This window comes from Atractosteus spatula, chromosome 19 (genome assembly GCF_055471065.1).
Source record: "Atractosteus spatula isolate fAtrSpa1 chromosome 19, fAtrSpa1.hap1, whole genome shotgun sequence".
Lineage (NCBI taxonomy): Eukaryota > Metazoa > Chordata > Actinopteri > Semionotiformes > Lepisosteidae > Atractosteus > Atractosteus spatula.
The window spans coordinates 3,266,764-3,288,537 of record NC_142724.1 but is presented as its reverse complement, the minus strand read 5'-3'; the positions used below and the strand labels follow the sequence as shown (position 1 = coordinate 3,288,537).

At 45.6% G+C, this 21,774-nt stretch overlaps 1 protein-coding gene across 2 annotated transcripts; it reads left to right on the top strand.

Annotated features, from left to right (window-relative positions):
* Positions 1 to 3,393: 3,393 nt before the first annotated feature.
* On the top strand, positions 3,394 to 21,690 carry LOC148817878 (myosin light chain kinase 2, skeletal/cardiac muscle-like). Of its 2 annotated transcripts, XM_088937455.1 has the most exons (13): positions 3,394 to 3,774; positions 5,166 to 5,235; positions 6,897 to 7,374; positions 7,581 to 7,870; positions 9,329 to 9,434; positions 10,289 to 10,382; positions 11,159 to 11,268; positions 12,509 to 12,650; positions 13,237 to 13,307; positions 15,382 to 15,510; positions 16,424 to 16,576; positions 19,525 to 19,657; positions 20,220 to 21,690. In XM_088937455.1, the coding sequence occupies exons 1-13, from the start codon at positions 3,412 to 3,414 to the stop codon at positions 20,298 to 20,300; spliced, it is 2,220 nt and encodes a 739-aa protein (XP_088793581.1). In that variant the 5' UTR covers positions 3,394 to 3,411; the 3' UTR covers positions 20,301 to 21,690. The 2 variants fall into 2 exon arrangements, with proteins under 2 accessions (XP_088793581.1, XP_088793582.1); XM_088937456.1 differs by lacking the exon at positions 20,220 to 21,690 and having other exon boundaries at positions 19,480 to 19,657.
* The last annotated feature ends 84 nt before the right edge of the window (positions 21,691 to 21,774 follow it).

Here is a 21,774-nt window from a genome sequence, read left to right as displayed (position 1 = left end):
TGCAGGGGTCTCACCAGGTTGGGATTATCCTGTTGCCTTGTTTTTGTGTTAATCCAAACCCCCGTTTTCCCATCTTAAACTGGGGAGTAGAAAGCTCCAGTCTTCAACTGGCTTTCATTCCATGTCTGATCTTGATTGATTAATGGAGTTAGATGTCGAGTCACTAGTTCCTTAGGTCAGTGGTTAGTGGGGAGATGTCAAGTGTTGAACAGAGGAATCTGAGCCTAGATTGAGTTTCCTCATCTCTGTTCTAAATGTTTGAAGGCAGATCCTGTTAATGGGCACTAGCTGGTCTGAGGTGGAGGGGCTGGGTTAGCCGCAGACTCGCGATATTCCCTGTGTGTGTGCGTCATCCACTCTCCCATTCCAAGTGTGGATCTGCCTTGTGCCCTGTGCTTCCCAAAGGAGCTCAGAGTCGTCGGGACCCTTGTCAGGAATATGAAGCTTTTTGATCAGGGATGAATGGGTTTCCTTGCATGAGGAATTTGCTCAGCAGTTTAAAGCACATGCCTTCTGAACCCACTAGATGGTGTAAGTCTCATCCACAAAGGGTGAGCTGCCTTGGTGTTCTGAAAATGTATTCCTTTTGCATCGGAGCTATTAGTAGCTTTTAATGTTACATTAATAGCCAGAACAACTTGAGTGTGATACCCCCCTACAAAGTACCTACTGTGTCAATGCTTTGAATAATCTAGTTGTACAGGCACAATTTTAAAAGTAATATTTTAAATTGGAGGCATTGAAAGACTTCCTGCACGTCAGAATTCTTGTCACTTATTCGGCGCTGCTCTGGCTTTTAATTCTGTAGCACAGGTGGGCAATAAATTGCTGACCTGGGGGTGGCTCTGCAGTTCATTAAAATTAGGTTGGCAGTTTAGGTGGCTGCAGCAGCGGACGGTGGCATGCTTCTCTGAGCTGGCCCGCTTTGAGAACAGCCTGTTCTGTACAGGGAGATTGACATTCTGCATCCCTGCCCTGGGAGCTTTTCAAAACGAATGGCGCAACAAGTGGGGCTTCAGGTTTCTCCCAGCTGGACGGGCGGCTGTCCCTCTGGAATGTGACGCACCATTAGGAGCGAGCTTTGAGACTGATTGTAAATTTAAACCAAGTTAAAGCAAATCTGAACAAATACCATTTAAACTAAAACTATATATTCCTCAGACTATTTACTCATACCGCAGGTGGCCTGCTAGTTGAGGTTTATTTTTCAAGTTCATGGCCAAGGTTTGCTTTTAATGCTGTATCGTGCCACCTGCGCAGTTACTAAAAGATCCTGACGTCCTTGTAAGTGGAATGTCTTGATTTAACCCATGAACAGCAGTTGAGGCTAACCCCAGTAAATCAAGTATTCTATCGCATGATGCTCTTTTTCTCATGGACCAGAATTTCCACACCAAAGACCCAGCATCGGGACTGGGCCCAGTGGGGTAGGTGGTGCCGAACTTCATGAGACTTTACACTGAGGTCCTGAATATGTTATTAAGCAGTCCAAGGTCCTGTTGGAAAGGGAAGCTAACGGTGTCCTGGCTACATTACAGTCTGGGTTTGTGCAGTCTGACCTTGCCTGAAGTTCATTCCATTCATCAGAAGTGAAGTAATTACAAGTTAAGTTAAGAGATGTTTGAAAAGAATGCAGAACTACCATTTTAAACGTTTCAGCTCCGAGGATGTCACCTTATTATTGTGTAGTTTCACCCAACAGGACCTAGGGCGATTCCGTTCGGATCTCTTAAGCCTTAATTAAACTTTTCCATTTTTTTTTACTTCGGGTCTTGCACGCGCTTCCACACAGCTCTCGTCTTTTTCATGTCGCATCAGGAAGCGAGTGAATTCGACCGCAGCGCCCCTTCCCGTGGTACAATGCCGACGAGCCTGCTGGCGTTGGTGCTTGTACCGGTGTCTCCGGCTCCGCACGCTTCTAGAGCACCACGTTGTTGGGAGGGGGGGTGATCAATTTGAGGTAGACATTCCCCCTACGTGTCAGATGTGTCCTCGCCGCGTTTCTGGAGTAACGTCTGATCTGCGTCATCTGCTCTCGCTACACCATGTCCCTGACACCTGCCTCGGACACCTGCCCCTGCGGCATCCCGGGTCTGGGCGGGGGGCAAGTGTTGTTGACAGGTCCCGTCACCCTGCATGTGTTAACGCAGCGGCGCGGGAGGGGGCATTAACACGCTCGCCGGCTTCCGCACTCGGGCCAGGTGACGAAGCCTTTAATGAGTTGGGGAAAAAAAACAAACAAGCCAAGGGGTATCGCCAAGGTGGGCGAGATCTGTTCTCGTCCCTCACACCTGTTCGTAGGCGCTTGTCCTGCGTCATAGGAAGTCGCTATTCGCAGCTCTTCAGCTCAGCCTTACGTTTGCATTAAATAATTATCCCCCAACAAATGTTTGCACGGTCCAAACTGTTTTAAACATGTCAGCTGTTTATTACTTTTTTTTTCTGGTTGGTGGGGAAAAAGCACTAGCAGAAAGACAGGAGAGCAGGGTCAGACTACAGGAGTCTCTGCAGTGCCGATGGGCATGTTCCTGTCCCACACAAGGGAGGACATGAAGCCCAGAACACTGGGGGGTCATTTTAATGGAATCTGTCGAGAATACATACAATGCAGTAAAGATCACACTTCACACCAGGGGCACACAGACGTGATCCTGCAGGTCTTTTACTTTTCGAATTGATCTAATTAGCTTAACTGGACCCGTCTGTAACCTCTTCCCCCTGTTCTTTAGACACTGGAGATCTAAGACCTGCTGGATTTCAGCTCTCCAGGGCTGGAGTGGTAAATCCTTGTCTTCATCCCACACCCACCACATACTTCGTCTCGTTTGCACAGAGCTCGGGATCTGACCGCTGGGTTCAATAGGGGAGGACAGTGAAATCTGCTCAATGTGCACACCTGGTTTTTGTTCTGTACTTTGCGGGATCACCGCGAATCTCCTGCTGCACATTTTCAAGTGTGAAACCCCGTGCCTGGCTGGACCCCTGTGCTCGTCCCCCTGCTCTGCTGTGTGGTCGCACGAGAGGGTCCGCGTCGCCTTGTTGGAACGTGCTCTTCCCACGAGCTCCTGACCGGCTGTCACTGGGAGAAGGAAAGCTTTTCCCTGGGGTTATCACCGGGCCCATGCTATATTTCCACCACCACTTGACAAACAAGAGACTGGGGAGTGACGGCCTGTTCTTTAGCTCCCAGAGGCGTGCTGCCTGTGCTGCCATGAATAGCTCTTTTATCAGGTTCTATTAAAGTCCCCACTGCTGTGCTATATTTACAGCGCTGGCGTAGCTGATAGGGCTGGAATCCAGCATGCAAACTATTTTTTGTCCCTCCTGCTGCCCCCAGCAACACCACCCTACTGACGCAGCCGACAGGTGACCTTGTGCGCAGTGCAGCCCACCTCTCGTTGCCTCTCAGCCATGGGGACGGTGAAGAGGCTGGCCACGTCCTCCCCACTGCAGGTGCCCCGCGCCGACCTCCCCGCCGCCATGGAGACCCAGCTGGACTGCCTGACCCGCAAGGTGGACAGGCTCTTGGCCGGGCAGGAGAGGGTGCTGGGCACCGAGTGCCCGGGCGAGCTGGCGGCGGTGCTGCGGGCTCTGGCCACCCACTGCGAGCAGCAGAGCCGGCGCCTGGCAGCGCTGGAGAGGCTGGCCCAGGGGACGCACACCACCCTGGAGCTGCTGGTGGAGCGTCTGGGGCATCACGGGGTCGGGAAGCCCTCACCCGCCGCGCAGAGGGAGAGCAGCGGGATAGAGCACCCAAGAGATGTGAACGACAAGGTACTATTACTGAATCATTAATAACAATTCCTTACCCTTATATAGCACCCACCTGGATGATGTGACAGCAGCTCTCAGTGGGGAGGAGAGCAGAGTGACCCAGCCAGTTCAGAGATGCGAATTACTTGAATTACTCTTAATACTATTACTATTAATAATATCGTTTCCATGTTCCAGAGCATTTTTCCTTCTTTTCCTTCCTGCTCAAAGGTCTGAGGGGATCTAGAGCGTGGTCTGTAGTGTGCTTACCACTGCCACCTGCTGGCAGCTCCTGGAAGCACCACAACCCGTCCGCAGTTCAGATTACCGTTTATTCGATTATGCCGATGATGTTGTAATTGGATGAGTCCCTTGAAAAACATCCATATGAAATTGTAAACCCAAAGGTTGGTCGCACCAGCAGCAATTTTTTTCTTTTTCTTAGAGCTTTCTCAGTCTTTTTTCTTTTCGGTTCTTGGGGAATATTGAATGCAGAGCTGTGTTTGATTAAGGTTTATTGTTACAGCCTCTGCGATGTTAAAGTTTGATGAGCGTCAAAACACCAGTAATGCCTACCCAAAGTATTCTAGTAGCAATGGTGAATTTCTGTATTTGTCTAGAGAGCTCAAGGGCACATTAACACCCATTATCATCCGATAAGTAGAACAGAACAAACAGCTCACACACAGCAGACTTTTTGAAAATAACAAATGGGCTTAAATAATATAAATGGCTGCTTCTGAGCAATTGAAAAAGCCCCTGAATGATACGTTGTGAAGGCTACAACACTTGCAGGTTACACGAAACAAACTACACACCCGCAGTTTAAGTATGAAAATCAGATGGAGCCGAAGCCTTCAGAGGCAATTTTCAGCATCGCAGGCAAAGCTTTTGTACTTTAAAACATTTCTATTTAACTGGTGAGATTGCTTTATTTTAGCCTTTGGCAGAGATGAGAGAGCAGCGATTTGTACTTGTTCTTTAGTTTTCTCCCTTGTTCCTAGACTATGAATTAGTTTAACAAAGCAACAAAACACATTTAACATTTTCAACAATCAGTTCGATACTCAGTCTTTTATGCAACAAGCTCTTGACAGTTTTAATTGAAGTAAATGCATTTAATACCATCAATCATCTTTGAATGTTCTGGACAAAATGCATTGCACTGTAGTCTGTTGTGTAATGCTATAAATGTGCAAATGCTTGGATTTATCTATAGCCATAAAGCCATTTTTTTACAAAATAAGTAAAAATACCTGTCTGCTGTCCAGAACCTGAATAAATAAACATGTAAACATAAAACATAAAAGTGAAATTAAGTGATTTTTTTTAAGAACAAAGGCTGAGTTTTGATAAAGGCGGCATTTACAGCAATAGAACAACATTGCTTTTTCTCTATTTGTTTTTTTAAGGAGTCAGGTGTCAAGTTAGATTTGAGAAGGAAGCAGAGTTCAGGGGATCTGAATTGTGCTCACGGGAGAGGTAAGCACAATTTGAAAATGCTCTCAGAGCCCTGTGGCAGCTGGGACTTCCCAGCCTTTATCTCGACTTGTTTTTTGGAAAATGTTCATGTTCTGCTGGATCATGTGCTGCTACAAACTAACTGCATGACTGACAGCTACAGTATTTGGATTTTTAATGACTAGGGCCAAAGATGTCATTATATGTGAAACCATGCCACGGTGATGTTCAGCTTTTAAGTGCTACAGCCTGAGATATTATTATAGGTTAAATGGTACCCTTGAGGTGTCTGGTGTTCTGTCACATCCAGCTGGCATTCACTGGCCTGTGGACGTGGCTCTTAATGGGATGTTTTCCAACACAGCAATGCACTTAAGTATCCCAAATTATTGGGAAGATAGAGCTAAACACATAATGAATGTCTCACTTTTACTTTAGTGCATTAAGGAAAGGTTACTGGACTCTGGCAGTGCTGTTAACTGAGAGCAATTTGATGTAAGATGTCAGAATATAGCAGTACAGACGCTCCCAGACTGACTCCTGTCGCTACAGGAAATGTCATGGCTCCCATAAAGAATTCAGATCTAATATTATAGACTCTGAAATCCTATTTACTGTAGGATGTCACTCTTAAATAATAATAATAAGACTTGGGTTAGCATTACTACCTCACATTCCTGGGCCCCTGGGTTCAGTTCTTGACTTGAGGTGCTATCTGCATGACAATTGTATGTTCTCACCAAGTTTGTGTGGATCTTATCCAGGTGCTGTGATTTCCCTTTACGCTCAGTGCGTGCTTGTATCTGCGTGTCCACCCTGTGATGGACTGGCATGCCTTCCAGGGTGTATCCCACCTTAGATGCATTTAATACTGTACATCTTCTTTGAATCTTCTAAATAAAATGGATTGCTTTCTGAAAGCTGGATAGGCTCAAGCTCCCCCAAGACCCTGTATTGGAGTAGTTAGAAGCTTGGATGGATGGAATAATTGCTAGTAGCATTAATCTGTTACAGGATGCAACCATCACACGCATCTAAAGATACAGCACGTGGAAATATAATAACAGCTACCAAGCGAGACATATGGACACGCACATTCAATGCAAAGTGGTTTTTAATAAGGGAAGAAGGAGAGCTGTTCTATATTATTATCTCTCATTATAAAACAAGGGGAAAATAGGAGTGCTTTCATCTTATTTGACTTATTTTATTCCAACAAAAAACATTGAGCTAGAAGGCGGATAATTTTATGTGCAAGGTATAAAATGAAATGAAAAATGAAGGTAATTATTTTCAATTATGAAGCTCTGTTCTCCTTCTCTACGTATCAGTGTGAAGTGCTTTTTTTCCTCTTTTCCAACTGAGGAAACAAACTTGTGTTAAATATTGGGACGGCATTATTGAAAACGTAATTCTTCTACCCCTTCTACTTGTCATTATACCACAAATTATTTGAATTATTTTCAAAGTGAGTCTTGCAACCACAGCGACATGGAGAAATGATGTATTTTATGGCATAGATGCTAAGTTGCAAATTTTGCTTTTCAGTTTTATTTTCTTGTTCTCAAGACAACGTAGAGTATCTCCAATTTAGGGAAGTGTAGATGATTTTATTCCCAGACTCTCCTAGGAGTTACGAGGCTATTTTATACCCTGTCCCCTCTGTTCCCCGGGGACCGCAGTCTCGCCTGGACTCACCGAAGGGAAAACCAGGAGCCCCCCTCCTAGAACTGTTGACCCCGAGGTCCAAGTGTCGGGGTGTGATGGGACGCCCCAGATGGAGCCCAAGCTGACACTGCTGGCTGATCCGGGGAGCCCCCAGCCCTTGGCAGCAGCAGGCCGGGCGGGAAGCTTGGACAAGGAGGACCCGGACCGACAGGCAGGCGAGCGCAGCGCCCTGGGGCCGAGGGAGAGCACGAGCGGGGCCGGAGCCGCCAGAGCCACCGGAGCCGCCGGAGCAGCGGGGCCCGAGGCCGCAGAGCCGCCAGGGAGTGGGCAGGTAGCAGAGGTGATAGGGCGGGGGGCGCCGGGCGCCTCGCTCGCAGCGGATCTCCAGGCCGCCCCGTCCGAGGAGGCAGGAGGGGCACCGCTGCTGGGAGCTGCTCTCACACACACGCCCCCCCTCAGGCATGTCCACAGCTGTCCTGAGGCCCTGGGCAGGTAGGGTGCGGGCAGGGCATCGTGGGCATCGCGCCGGGGGCACAGACCTGGCTCTGCTTCTCTTTACATCAGCGCCTTTGTTTTCCCGTCTCTCCTGGGCGGGGGAGGGGGGGGCGGCAGGTGCCCACCCAGTTGCACAAGAATTCTTTGAATTGTTTGGTCGCACTGCACTACCACCCCTCTCCTGGCTCTTTGTTTTTCTGCAGCTGTCAAAGGGAGGTGAAAGGCACGAAGGAAGATGTGAGAGGCGGCAGGGTGGAGACCGCGGAGGACACTGAAGGGAGCCGGGAGCCGGCTGCTCTGCAGGACCCCGGACGCACGCTGACCCTCTCTGGGTGGACCGGGCTGGACAGCACCGGCGGCGGAGAAGCTGCAGGCCCCAGCATGGAGCTCGCGACTCCAGCTCCCTCCCTCATTGAGATCCGAGTCAGTCCGGCAGAGAGGAGCGCAGACACAGCTCGCCAGAGGAGCCCTGAAACATGCTTCAGAGTGATCGGTATGTTGTGTTCTTTCTCCTCACCTCTGCCCCACACTTCCCCAGCCCCCCACTGACACGGAGAAATCATGTAGTCTGAGGAGTGTGCTTATGAATGGATGCCAGATTACAACTTTTACTTTGAAGTTTTATTCCATGTTTTTATGACAACGGGCAGTATCTTAAATTTAGAGAAATTTAGCTGATTTTCTTATCTGACATTGTAGAGCCACACAGTTTTCTCTAGGAGTTAGATGGCTATTTTATACACTGCGGCCTAATTCCGTGGGATCTGCAAACTAGGAGCCATGCACCAAGAAGTCCACAGGACTTTGATCCCACCAGTATTTGAATTAATTAAGTGGCCCTAAAAGCACCTGAATGCATTGCAGAAGCTAAACTCCAGCTGAGTGACCTCTATTCATCTCAGGCTCAAAAGGCTGTGATGCAATATGGCCAGTGGTAAATAACTGCTGTCCTTACTGTGTGCACATGCAAGTTTCAAGTTAAAAATCAGGTCCTGCCAGCTGGAAAACTGGATACCAATCCTTAAAGGGGTGCCAACCATTCCAAAACTGATTGGCAGCCAGGTTGGAAATAGTCTAGAATTTTCCTAATCCAGGAAGTGTCACCTTTCCCTCGAGTTGCTCTTTCCTGGGTGACAGTCAGCTATTTGTGTGGCCAGACTGGAAGTAGCGTGACTCGTTACTGCAGGGGTCGTGTTCCACTGTTCTTCTGTTCTTTGGAAAGGTGAGAGATTGCCAGGGAACACTTTGTCTGTGGGGAGCGTTTATCAGGAAGCCTGTCCATGAAAAAGCAAATGATCGAGAGCCAGTGAAGAGACCGCAAAACTCTTAAACTACAGTATGTATCTGGAAAGGGAAACATTTCCGCTAAGGGAGCGAGCAGGTTCAGCTCAGTAGTTATAGCAGTAAGAAAACGGTAAGGAAAATGTCAAGGACTCACTCCTCAGTTACGGGAAGACTAAGTTAGAAAGTTTTGGCCCTGCAGAGAGCGGTTTGCTTTTTCTGGATCTTTCCCTTGTTCTCCTGTGTGGTGGAATTGCTCTGACCGGGTGTTTCAAATGCACGCCTTGCAGTCCAGTCTGTCAGCAACCTTGAACATGAAAACTTGAATAAGTTGAACAAGTAAATTCTCTGTTCTTCACTCGTGTACTGGCAATCCAGTCCAGGTGGGTGGCCGTGCTTAATGGGAGATGGAATAGGTCTCCTGCTGTGTGTAAAGTATTTTGAGGTACACTGGGATGAAATGCACAATACAGAAGCAAGCAATTATTTCCTATTATTACACCTGACATTTTAAGTAGAAGTATAAGTGTCTCACTCTGAATGAGCACTGAGCTACTGTAGCATGACCATAAATAGAAAGGGAAATTGTGTGTGTGGGGGGGGGGGGGGGGTTTGGGGGTACAGATCCTCGGCGATTTTTCCACTGAACCCCTGCTCTCCCGCCCCGCAGACGACAGCGCCCCCCAGCCCGCGCCATTCCCTCACCGCCTGGTGTCTCTCCAGCCCGCCCCGTCCTTCCCTCTCTTCGACATCAACACCAAGGAGGTGCTGGGAGGGTAAGGCCCTGCCGCGCCCCGCCGCACAGGGGGGCGCAGTTCTGGCCCGCGGCGCCGAGCGGATTTGTCCAGAGCCATAGGGACAGAATAAAACCTGAAACCCTGCGCAAAGCCTGAAACACAAGATCCCCTGGGCCCCTTGCTCCTCTCACTAGCCTTGTCGGAGAGCCCTCAGCGCTCAGCTGCGCTCAGCTGCACAGTTCCGGTGTTTGAGGGTGAAGGGTCAGAGGTCAGGCGCCTGTTCTCGATCCGAGCCCAGGGAGCAAATCATGGATTCCTCCGGGGAATGTTGTGAGTCGCCCCCCCCGTGAGCCTTCAGGACTCGAGCTGAACCTTCTCTTCCCCAATCATTCCAAGCAATTAGAAAACATCGCTGTGAAAGTGTTGGTTACAAATATTAGTATTACAAATCCTTTTAACACGTACAGATTAGACATGTAAAACTGGTACCTGTTAAGAATTTTAAAGACACAAAATCAGTGGGAAGTGGGGTGGCTAGGACTAGCTAGGTGGCTAGCATTTTAGATGCTAGAAATTCTGTGAAAACCTTGTTTGTTACAGAAGGTATTAAATAAAATTAAAAAATGTTTCTGATTACTGTTATTAGAGTTTTTTTCAGTACCTTTGGGACATTGTGCTGCTCACAAGAAGGCTATGATTTTGTTTTATTTATATATCCTGATTAAAAAAAGATGCAATTAGATCTTTATATTACGTTAAGATTCCTTACGAAATGTGCAGGATTTAAATGCACAGTACTTGGTTTATGTTTTAACAGCAAACTAAGATCGAAGCTTCAGTGATTCTGCCCCGACTCTTCCTCATCTTCTTGATTTGTGTGTGTGTGTGCCTAGAGGAAGGTTTGGCAGAGTTCACACCTGTACTGAGAAGGCAACCGGATTAAAGCTGGCAGCAAAGATCGTCAAGGCGCGGTCCGCAAAGGAAAAGGTACTGATGTGCGGCTTGCTTTGTCAGAAATGTTGCACTCATCCAGTCCGGAATTTAGAAGTCCCGAGACAGGTTTTCCATCCATCCCAGGAAGGGTCCCACGCCAGCTCAGAAAGCTGTCTCCATGGCAACGTAGGACCTCTCTTTGAAGCACAGGGTGTGAGGGAGGACTACAGCCTGGACCGGACACAGACTCACAGGGACAATGCAGAGACACCAATTAACCCCGACAGCGTGTCTTTGGAAGTTGAGAGGGAGACATGCAAACTCCCCATAGAATGTGCTCCTGCTCAGAATCATTAGCACGCAACAACAACAAAAAAAATAATATAAATAGCTGTATCTTCCATCAGCTAATTCACTATTACTGCCAATGATCCATTATCAGTAGGCCCTTACTGAGGAAGAGATACAGCATTGTCGCCATGGAAGATTACACTATATGTGGTTTTTATTTTAACAGCTTATATTGTGTTTTATGATGGTAGAATTAGGTGTTTTTTGCTTGGTTACACTGTGTTATGTAAGTGAATTAATAACATGCATTCAGAATAAATAGAAAGCAGTAGCCCCCACTGAGCTGGGCAAAGCTGTTAAATGGGTTCAATTAAGCCACTGATCCAGCTGCTCCAAGTTGCTTTCTTTCTTTTTCTGGAAAGAAAGTCTGTCCACACACTAGCCCCGGACTGGAGACAGATCTGACTTAGACTTTCACACACAGGCTCTTAACTCAAATACAGACTGCTGTGATGAAAACTGTGAACCTCTCGTTACAGGAAGCGGCTCATAACGAGATCCAGGTGATGAACCAGCTGAGCCACGTCAACCTCATCCAGCTGTACAGCGCCTTCGAGGCCAGAACCGAGGTGGTGCTGATCATGGAGTAGTGAGTGCGATTCACCAGTCCCCTTCGGGCCCGGACAGCCCAGCTCCTGGAGGGCCGCACCTGAGGCCCGGCTTCTTACGAGCTGCTTCTTGCTTGATAGGATAATATTCCCATGAAATAATCTGATGGGGTAGTCTGGTGCCACCAGCCCATACAGTGGTATACTGCTCCTGCTGTCTATTAGTTCTACAATACAGGAGCTGGCACAGTGGAGCGGATTGAAGGAGCCACAGTCTGAGCAACTCTGAGCCACAGCCTCTGCAAACCTCATTTTCACCTTACCCAGTCATGAGATGCTGTGGTAAATTAGTGTCACAACAGCTCTGTCGTGCACATCGATTGCATTTCTAAGAGCTCTCTGTTTTTTAAACCGTCAGGACAAAAGTAAAGAACATGTCTCTTTGCTGTTGGTCTGATTGCAACCCATGCAGATATAAGGGAAATCGTTCTTGCACTTTATTAAGAAAAACAGATAGCATCGATGAGGTGTGGTTCTGTCCATTCTGGTTCCATTTTAATTGCTATTCTCACACTTCAGTCTCTGACCAGAAAACTTGAATACAACTGATCTTAGGCTTAAAAGGTGAAAATGTTTGAGTTTTGTAAGGTCGATTTGGTCCATGTTGCTCAACTGGTTGTTGGCAGCTTATTAATTTGGGGACCTCATTCAACCAGTTCTTGAACAATTCCATGGAATCAACTTCAACAAAATGGCTGGGTAGCTTGTACCATACACCCACCTCCCTTTGTGTAAACAAGTGACTCCTGTGGTGCTTGTGCTTTCCTCTTACTTCTCTCATGTGTCCCCTGGTTCACCCCCCCAGGAGGTTCTTCGGGTTGGCTCGGTCAGCTGAGCGATTTTGAAGTATTTGATTATATAGTTTCTTTTACTACTTTTATTTTAAAAAAAATCTTTCCCACTAAAAAGCCCTCTCTTAGTTAGAATGGAGAAATGATTTTGTATTGCTTAAGCTTTGAAGTGAAGAAGAGAGATGGAAATTAAAATGGAAACAAAGTCTCCATTTCAGCACATTTAGCTGATAAATATGCCCCATATTTAATGATAAATATGTCTAGAAATATGCCCTTCTGCGCCACAGGCATGCTGGTGTGAAAACCAGAGTGAAAAAATGCTTATTTAGTACACCGGCTGCTTCCCTCTCCCGATGCTTTCTGTTGTGGTGCCAGGTGAATTATACATGCTTCTCCAGCCGTCATCTGTCTTTCGTTTAACGCTCAGTGTGGAAGGCGGGGAGCTGTTCGAGAGGATAGTGGACGACAGCTGCCGCCTGACAGAGGTGGACGCCATGCTCTTCGTCAAGCAGATCTGCGAGGGGATTCACTATATGCACCAGATGTACGTCCTGCACCTGGACTTGAAGGTAGTGCGGTCTGTTCTCCTGGACCGGATGTCCCGATACACGAGACACAGGAACATAAGAAGGCATGCCAACAGGAAGTGGCCATCCTGACCCGGCCTTTAGTTAGTAGATCACTGAGCTGAGGATCTTAGCCATCCTTAGGTTGGTACATTCACCCACTACTTTTTGCGTAAAGACTCTTGTTCTAGGTTCAATCCATTTATAGAATGGATAAATCATCCTCACCTCCTTCTATAGATTAGGAAGATTTGTAAGCTATTGATCGATGAAGCCAGTAATTAGTACAACTAAGAGGATTCAGATTCGTATTCTATAGGATCCCCTAATTACTTGATTGGAAAAATCTGCCTTGTTGATCGCAATTAAATTATCTTTAGACATTCATGATTTAATGGTTACCTGGGTTACAAAATCCTGCATTAGTTGAGCTTTTCAGAGCAACGGATAGTACTGCAAATCTTCCCGAATGAAGTCCAGCCTCTTTTTTCTTTATCCTCTATTATGTCAAAGGGAGGAAAGCACATTAGTTTGGATTGGAGCAGTGTGTCAGGTTGAGATTAAGAAATGTTTCTTCACTCCACTGCAGCCCGAGAACATCCTGTGTGTGAACAAGACTGGACACCAGGTGAAAATCATTGATTTTGGACTGGCGAGAAGGTACGCTTCTATTCCCAGCTGTTCTTCGCTTTTAAAAATAATCTTTCCGAGATTCCCTCCCATTCACGAGTTTGAAAAAAGGCTGCTGAACACCTTGTATCAGCATGTAACTGGTACTGTAGCCCAGGCCACTGCGTTTAGAATCATTAAAAAGGAGACTCATGCTGTTAGATATTAATGCTGTCAGAGGACGGAACAGTTTACAGCTCACAGCCCTGTGGGGTACTGAGCAGGGTCTGCAGTTACAGAAATTTCACACACCAGGGAACTCAAAATAATTATGCTGTTCTGCTTTCTTAAACTGTTTGCACGGATGTTTTAGAATCCAGTGGTCCCTGCTGTGTTTAACCATTTTTCAACCTGTCTTAACAGTTGTGCTATAAGATTCAGACCTCTCAATATTGTGTTTAAACATGTCCCATAGGACATAATTCAATTAATTTTGGTCTCCACCTAACAATATTGCATTTATGTTTGGTGTGGTTGATAATATGTCAGACTACTCCACCTGGTGGACAATATCTACATCAGAACTCATTGGAGTTAGTGAGGTACAGTAAATCTGTATTTAACTGATAACAATTTACTTCTCCAACAGTTGTACACGTTTTTATTGTTCTGGTCTGGGACACAGTATTCACTCGCCATGCTGCAGGGGGAGCAGTGTCTTCTGGTGTTCTTAATGGCTTGATTTGTATTCACTGTTCACTCAGTTGGTGACTCTAGCTCATTATCTATTCCTCGCTGCCTTAGCAGCTTCTGTTACTCCTGGTCAATTCCCCAGGGATTCACTGCAAACGACAGATGATTGAAAAAATGGGAAGTAAAAATACTGATATGAAAAAAAGTCCCAAAATTTAAATAATCTATTTAAAAATAGCAAGAAATAAAACCAGTACGGAGACAGTAGCTAAAAAGAAAATTCCTCTCCTCTAACCTGCATTTTTGGGGGTCTCACAAATTATTTATTGTATCTCCATAATATTCCTTTTGATTATTTCTCCTTAAACTGGGATGTTTCCCTCACATTCCAGTGGTTCAGTACTCATTCTCCACTTGCTGGAAATCCTCCCGTTTCCCAGTTCCACACTCACAGCCCACCCAGACGGAGCTGTGGTGAGGTTAGCCAGAATCGAATTAATGGACAAAACAACTCTTCAGGGACCAAGTTCTTAAAAGAACGAATCCGTCTTAGAGAAGAGATATCACATGCTGAAAAGCAACATAATACTTCCTCACAGAAGGAAATCTGTTAAAAGACACGCTGTCAAACAGTTGTCTCAATGGGAGGACATCTCAAGGTTACACACAATTCTACGCGTTATTTGTTAAGTTGCACATATGGAGATGAGATATTTCTGTAATCAGTTACATTAATTCCATTCCAACTTTTCTTAAAAAAGTAATTAAATTAAGAATATTCTGGGGAAGAAAAGTAAGGACAAGGGCTAGCGATTCACCAAGGTTTCAGTCACTGCGCCCAAACTTGTCCTGAAACAACAACCATGTAGAAAATATGTTATTTTCCAGCATGTCCCATAACCTGTGACAGCCACCGATTGCTTTAAGGTAATTATGAAAAAAAAAAGAGAATATTAGAAGTTATAGAAACACAGAAAATTATCGCCTTTTAGAGAATCACACAACACTGAATGCTAGATCCTTATAGGGTACACCCAGTATTTACAGACTACAATTACCCACACCAGTTTGTCTTCAGGAGCTGAGAGGAAACGCAGACGGACAACAGGAAAACATGCAAACTCAAACCCCAGTCCCGAATTGAACCCAGGACCCAAGAGTTATGAGGCAGCTGTCACCTAACACGCGGTGGCTGACCTGCCACCCACACCTGTTTCGTTAGAGAGGGCTGTTTGTTGTCTACGGCACGAAATCCGTAGAGGAGTGATAGGACTTCAGGAAGAAGTGGTGCAGGACTCATTGTCACACTAGCTTACTTTACACGTTGCCAGGATTTTGTAATCCTGGCTCCACCACACAGCCTCATGATGCCGTAGTTTTTTTTTCTGATGTGCAGAAGTTGTGTGAACACTTATCTTTCATCTCCTTGCAGGTTCAGACCCAGGGAGAAGCTGAGGGTGTCCTTTGGGACGCCTGAGTTCCTGGCCCCTGAAATTGTCAACTTTGATTTTGTGTCCTTCCCAACTGACATGTGGACACTGGGTGTGATTTCGTACATGCTGTGAGTACCACTGCGAGGAACCCTGGAGCGCAGAAATGAAGAAGACCAAGTAAAGAAAAGCCCACTTAATTTAATAACTTCCGAACTCTTCAATCAGAGCTGTTGCTAGTAGTTCCCAATTTTAAGTAGTGCGGTATAGGAAGCCATATAAAACCGATTGCTAATGGGCTTTAGACAAGTAAAGACGATTTGTTTCGCCAAATCTTGCTGTGTTGTCCAGCCCTGGTTCTCTAGGGTCAGTGTGTCCACAGGGTGTCCAGCCCTGATTCTGCAGGGTCAGTGTGTCCACAAGGTGTCCAGCCCTGATTCTGGAGGGTCAGTGTGTCCACAGGGTGTCCAGCACTGGTTCTGGAGGGTCAGTGTGTCCACAGGGTGTCCAGTCCTGGAGGACCAGTGTGTCTGCACTGTGGTTTTCTAGGTATCTTTAAAGCAGCAGCACCTGAAGAGCTTAGGTTGAATAGGCTCATTACAGTGTTGAAATGGAAGCCCACAGAGCCATTCGAGACCTGAACTGGACAGCCCTGGTTTAAAAGCTGTTGCTGCCTGAAATTGTCGATGGTCCTAAACATGACAAATTGTAACATCAACTGCGGTCTAGAGGCAATGTATTGTAAGATGTATAGAAAGGAGAAGAGGTGCTATCAGTCTATTCACTACAGAACATGGTGCACAGTAGCCTTGGAATAGCTTTCTGTTTGGAAATGCTCTGTGCTGGCTTTTGTTAAGCACTATGCACCCACAAAAATCCTCTACATGCATCTTTAATGCAATTCTCTTGACCATGAGATGCTTTCCAGGTCTAAGAATACCACATGATCGATAAAACAAAAGAATGATCTATTTGTCTAAATCCAGACACGCCCTCCTCCTTGTTCCTGTGCTTCAATAACTGTGTCTGGCACTGTTGCGGCAGGCTGAGCGGCCTGTCTCCGTTCCTGGGCGACGACGACAGCCAGACTCTGAACAACGTGCTGGCGGCGAACTGGTACTTCGACGAGGAGGCGTTTGAGCACGTGTCCCACGAGGCCAAAGACTTCATCTCCAACCTGCTCATCCGGGAGAAGAGGTGAGGCCCAGAGACGCGCCTCTCCAGGGGTTTCCTTGTCACTGATTGGAGGAAATGTGCAGCCTCGTTTGGTGCAAAACTTTACACACCAGCGAATAACAAAGCAGAGTAAGTGCTGTACTCATACCAACAGCACACGGCTTGGGCACGTCTGTAGTACTCCACATTATCACGAGCACCTGTTATACACAGGCTAACACCCTCTCGGTAGGGCCTAGCGGCTGGACTTTCTCTCAAGAACGGTAGGCTCAGAGGAAGAAATAGTTGGGTACTTTGTCTGGCAGAGCAGTAGAGACCAGACACTGTTATTGTGTTTAAAGGAAGTTATTTAAAGACTTACTTACTCAACAGACTGTAAACTGCAATGTCATGTACCCCTTCAACGTTAATTCCTAACAGTATATATCTGCATATTCACTACCTAGAGCTGCCCCAAGTACGGTGGCTCGTTAAGTACAAACATTCCCAAGTGTTGTACAGAGATGCAGATCAGGCAACGTCTTTTATGTAGCAACCCCTTTAAATATGATCTGTAACAGGTAAATACTAACACATTCAGAAAAGCAGTGCTTGCAAGCATTAAGTTGATAAATCAGAATTATTGATTAAACTAGGATTTCCATGTGTGAATGCACTCAAGAGGACAAAGTGTTTTTTTAATGGGAAACATCTTTTTATTATCACATACAAGGGCAAGACAAAGGGTTAGAAACTTAACCTTAGACCAATAAAGGGTTAACGCTCTTCTTGAACGCTCTGCACTGCACAGCACCATTAAAACAAAGTTGATACAAAACGTACAACAAAGTAAAACTTCTTAAGAACACTTCATGCCCGCAGTTACTGATCTGCTCAGTAAAGCTCAGTAAAATAAAGTCCTGGCGTCTTTCTTCGTTTTCACCTGACTTCTCTCTACCTGGAGTTCTGCTTTCACTTGTCGGACGAAACTCTCCTCATGACCCGTGCTGAATAATTGCGTACCTGCAATGTCATTTGCACAAATGGTCGTGTAGTGTTTATGAAGGAGTTGAGAAGGGTGTTGTTAGCTTCGTTCAGGTAAAATGTTAACAAAAAGGGAAAATAACTCGAATTAAAGAGAGTTCGATATTACAAAAATAAAACGACGAGGTTCTGCACGACGTTCTGCAGTGCTGAACAAAAGCAACACAGATCGAGGCCTTTTTCAACCGGAGTTGCACGGACACCAAGACAGAAAACCTGTATGTAGGCACTGTCTGGAGTTCAACAGGTGAATAAAATGCAATTTATCGATAACCTACAGTATATACTTGATATTCACTATGTAGACCTGCGCCTACAAAATACTACATGGGTTTAAAATTCAGAAATGAGCCAAAAAAATCAATCCTGTAAGGGAAGATCAATTGCCTTATCAATCGTATGCCTTATCTGATTTTATACAGTATTTGCAAGGGACATGAAATAAAGAGGTTTTGTATTTATGCTAAAGGCACAGGTACAATTTGTATGTCATAGATTTTTCATTGCATTTTAAGGCTGAAAAAACGTTATTTGTGATTTAACAGACATTCCTATTTGTCCGTTAAATCAAGGTTTACTGTACAACACAACACAAATATATATACCTAACTCTCACATGACTGATAAAGACCAAGAACCACCTATTAATACAGTTTCATACAACTAAATAAAAATATTTTACATAATAGACCAACCAAAATGGTAGCAATTCATCCTGATCTACCATAGATAGATCCTCTGATGAATTAAGAATTGGAATCTCCCTTGGACCCATTCTGATAATCCAGAAGAGGAAACAAGAATTTAAACAGGAAAGGTTGTTAATCTACTTTCTCATCTGGACCTCCAGACATCCTGTCCAATATTCCTCTTTTAAGTAACATTGGGTCAATAACACGGCACCACTCGAAGGCGTTGTTAATCGATATCCGACGATTTGAGCACATTAAAACTCCATTTTTGTCATTAAAGTGTTTTCGAACAGGAGACTCAGGACCTTCCCACAAACGAACGTGACGCGTGGCACAGAAGATTCTGTCTTTTTAAAAGTAAGATCTGGCCAGAGAGGGATGGCACAAACCCCCCTGCTCAATTACTAGAAGGAGAAGCGCCAACAGATACTAGATATTCATGGGACTCCTGTTCACATTCCTCAAAGACGAACGCTTAAATAAAAACCAATGAGTGATCAGAAATTCTCTTTTTGCACTCTAATGAGTTGCTCCCATAGCTAATAGTTAACAATATAACCTCTTGTACACAGACAACATTTAAATTATAAACCTAGTTAATAATAATAGTAATAACATCACTTTATTAGCCATACACAATTTCTTGCATTAGGAATTTGTCTTTTCACATACCCCTGCTTGCTCTCCATGAGACACACAGACAGGGAGAGAAGCCTGGGGGTCAGAGCACAGGGTCAGCCATTGTACAGCACCCCTGGAGCAGATGGGGTTAAGGGCCTTGCTCAGGGGCCCCACAGAGTAGGATTCCTCTGCCTGCTGCAGGATTTGAACCGGCAACCTTACTGTCACAGGCACAGATCCTTAGCCACAGAGCCACCACTCCACCTCCGTTTTGGCTCAGTACTGTATATGTAACACAGCCTCCCACGCTGCTCAGTCAGTGTGTTTCTGTATTTCTGCTAGTGGCAGGAGGGAGATTCCATATGAGTGTATTGGTACTGATTTCTTCTTGTACCAAAGCACCTGGAAAACCCTTCAAGTCCTGAGAGAAACTGAGACTTTTCGCCTTTTTTCCCCCCCATTGCCCTTTGAGCTCTTAATAATTTAATTAAGTTACTAATGGTAGTTGTCAGAATTACCACCGTTTTCAGATCTTTGGACGCTTGGGTATTTGAGTTTGCCTAATAAAACTCTGGGCTGGTTTCCCAGGGCCTGGAGTACAGTAAGTACGTACGTTTGATGTTCCCCCGACAGCGGGCGTCTCAGTGCAGCGCAGTGCCTGAAACATCCCTGGCTGGACAACATCGCAGAGAAGGCCAAGCACAGCCACATCTGTCTACGTTCCCAGGTCCTGCTCAAGAAGTACATGGCTAGGAGGATGTGGAAGGTGAGTCATCCTTTTTAACGAGCTCCTTCACACAAATCCCACTCAGCGAATGTGCGAATGTCCAACAAGCCACAGGGGTTATGTTGCTTATCTCATGGGTGAATTCACAATGAAATTCCAATAAGCAGTATTGCATCCATCCTTCATTTTTAGTAACTGTGTTATTCTTAGAGGTTTGCAATGAGCTGGATCCCCGCCAAGGAGGTGGGCCCTGGGCATAAGACAGGTCTGTACAACACACATCTTAGGACGGTGGGAGGGAAAAGTAGTGGCAGGAGAAAGCTCATGGGAAATGTGGCAGAACATGCAAACTCCACACAGATGATTCTCCAGTTCATACCCAGGACCCAAATGCCATGAGGCAGCAGTGCTAACAACCATGCTACTGTGCTGCCCAACAGTGTTAAATGTATTACAATACTCAATAACCCCAGGGTACTATAAGGTATTTGTCATATATTTAAATTTACGTCTTTATCAGTAATGGGTTTTTATGTTTATTAAATATCTGCTTTATTCTGTTGCTTTCTCATCCTTCTCCTGGCTCACTGGTGCCAAGCAGAAAAACTACATTGCTGTTGCTGCTGCTAACAGATTCAAGAAAATTGGCAGCTCGGGGTCTCTGACCACAATGGGGATCTGAGGAGCTTCACAGGAGCAGCAGAGCCCAGCCAGCTGACTGAGGAGCAGGGGCCCTCTGCTTGCCTCAGCACCTGAGCCTGCGGGCGTTGTATGCAGCCGTATATAGGCCCAGGCCCAGGTGTGAGAAAAGAAATGCCTCCTGTATTGTTAACTGGTACCCAGGTCAGAAGTGGAGGACATAACTGAAAGCAACGAGCTGCACCAGAGATGAAGAGGTTCTACTTAATGGCAGGATCCCCCCTGAGAGTTTTTCGAACTCTGTTTTTTTGTTGTATTTTTTATAACGATTGTAAACAAGTCTAAATGGTGTCGTTTACTGTCAGTGGCGTCGACGGTTACCTCTGCGTTCTCAGACTCCTTGTGTGTCTGAGTAGTTTGCTAAAGAAAACCATACAGTGCAGCTCGTTCCATCTACTGTACAATCACTCACATCGTAAGTTCGAGTGGTTAGTCTATTTTTTTTTTGTCACGGGCTATTCAGTGCTTGTCCCTGCATGGTCAGCAGAAATTGTACGTACCGTAGATGGAGCAAATACCTGAAAGCTGCATTTCCAGAATGCACTCACTAAAGCAGTGCACATGGTGTGGAGTCTTAAAGTCAACCAGAGCTTTTTTAAAGTGCATGGTGACGTTCCAGTCAAAATCCGTGAAACTGCCCCTGTTTTTCATCTATCACATAAAACAGTAGCTGCTCTACTTATCCCCGATTATTTGATATATCCAATCATTTTGTGATTACCTCTCATCTCAACAAGAAAACCGTTAAAAGGCATCGGCAAATTTGAGCTTTTTGGTCATTGGCCAGTTTTTTTTTGTGCTGTTTTTTTTTTGTATGGGTGTTTCTTAGCTGTTGTCTTATTAAACATTTGTAAACTTCTCAATAAAATAAAAAACAGTTGCTGCTCGACTGAGGCAGCATGCTTCAGAGGGCAGAGAGGAATGAGCACGGGGCTGCTGAGCTCGGCCACAGAGTTTGCTATTCCAGAAATGAAGCAGAAGATCTCATACTCGTGAGCCCCCCCCCCCCACCCTGGCACACAGCAATGCAAATGAATGAAGAGTCTTGCAGAGGTCTAACAAAAGCAAACGCAGAACAGTATATGGAAACAGTGCCGTTTGCTATACTGCTCTCCCCTGGCTCTCTCAGCACAATGCAAAGTAATTTCTACCTACACACCAAACAAATAGCTCCGCTCTCACATGGGCACATGAGGATGATTAAAATGAACAAGGTGTTCAGAGCTCTAGATGAAGATCAGCATGAGACAGGCGAGAAGGTAAGCAAGCAAACCACCGGGTTCATTTAATTTCATTCCCTTGCATTTCTCTTCCAGCAGATATAAAAATCTCTCCTTGCTGCTATAAAAATAAAACTGTTGATTTCTGAGCTCGAAGCGCTCCCGGTCCCCAGGTGTCTGTCATTTCTGCTACATCTGCTCTGTGTCTCGTTGTGGTTGATTAGCTGCACTTCACTG

Coding starts and splice junctions, on each gene's coding strand:
- LOC148817878 (XM_088937455.1), top strand. CDS start 3,412: ATGGGGACGGTGAAGAGGCTGGCCACGTCCTCCCCACTGCAGGTGCCC. Junction 7,871..9,328: donor AACATGCTTCAGAGTGATCG/GTATGTTGTGTT, acceptor CCCGCCCCGCAG/ACGACAGCGCCCCCCAGCCC. Junction 11,269..12,508: donor GTGGTGCTGATCATGGAGTA/GTGAGTGCGATT, acceptor TTTAACGCTCAG/TGTGGAAGGCGGGGAGCTGT.